Below are 1,203 nucleotides of genomic sequence, written 5' to 3' on the forward strand. Positions count from 1 at the left end.
CATTCGTCTGTGAAATCCTGATATTAGACCCTAAAACCCTAGACTTACACGTCATCGCATACTTACTGGTGGGGTCGTACATCTCAGTACAATTAGTCAATCGACAGCCAAACAACGCCGACTGTGGATCCTTGACAGTACTATTGACACCCTCTGCGTCCGTTCGCAACTCTCTGTTGCCTGGATACTGAACCGTCCCCGTGCCCACGTGTGCACCAGTCTGTTGTCCCTGGGGTTCAACAATCCGGGTGTCTTTGGCCCCCAAATAGACCCCCCTTTCGCGGCGGTTGGCCGTTTGATTGCGCATGTCGCGTATGAGAGAGAACGACGCAGAGATCACATCCTCGGGCGAACGGTTGAGCTGCACCACCACGTGCGCCGGAGTGCCCTTGAGCAAAGCATGCAGGATGGGGTCTGTAGAGGTAAGAGATGGGTATGTAGCAACGGATGTACGTGATAAATACATCTGTGTATGAGTGTGTAGGGACGGATGTTTGTTATAAGTGGATCTATGTATATGTATGCAGGGATGGATATAAGCTCTAGGTGTATCTATGTATGAGCATGTAGGGATGGATGTAAGTGATAAGTGTATCTATGAATGTGTATGTAGGGATGGATATAAGCACTAGGTGTATCTATGTACGTATATATATCGTACAAGGCAGGTAACATGCATAGGGATGATATAGATTTGAATTATATCAATGTATGTATATGTAAGGACGTATATGAGCTCTAAGTGTATCTATGTATGTATATGTATCGCACATGGCTTGACCTATAGTAGTACTTGTAGAATGAAGTCAGCAGGTCGGGTAGTGTAGGAGTTATATATAGTCCTGAATGTACACAAGTACAACATATATCTGAAAACGTGCGTTGTAAGTAGATGAAATGTGTGTGAGCGAGAGAGAGTGATCATTGCTCACAAGCTATGGTGTGTTGTAATGTTGCACCACAGTATGTTCTGATGTGCCTTGGAGGAGTGCTTGCAAGATTAAGTCTGTGCACGCAGATGGATGTTTAGGATAAACAATAAGTTGATTATATATTAGAAGTACATCTACCGCATATATGTACGCAGATGGATGTTTAGGTATGAACAGTTAAGTTGAGTGCAAGTACTATGCTAGTTAATGTATCGCACACAGAGTGTCCCTTTTGTTGCCTGGCGAATATGAATGCAAACGACGTAAGGAT

At 44.0% G+C, this 1,203-nt stretch overlaps 1 protein-coding gene across 1 annotated transcript; it reads right to left on the reverse strand.

Moving 5' to 3' along the window:
* Window positions 1–66: 66 nt before the first annotated feature.
* Window positions 67–466, reverse strand: SARC_16681 (hypothetical protein; the record flags this gene model as incomplete). The annotated part of the gene is made up of 1 exon (XM_014289216.1): window positions 67–466. A coding segment is annotated over one exon (400 nt), but the record flags the coding sequence as incomplete, so codon positions are not given.
* Window positions 467–1,203: the final 737 nt, after the last annotated feature.

Source organism: Sphaeroforma arctica, assembly GCF_001186125.1.
Source record: "Sphaeroforma arctica JP610 unplaced genomic scaffold supercont1.8639, whole genome shotgun sequence".
Lineage (NCBI taxonomy): Eukaryota > Ichthyosporea > Ichthyophonida > Sphaeroforma > Sphaeroforma arctica.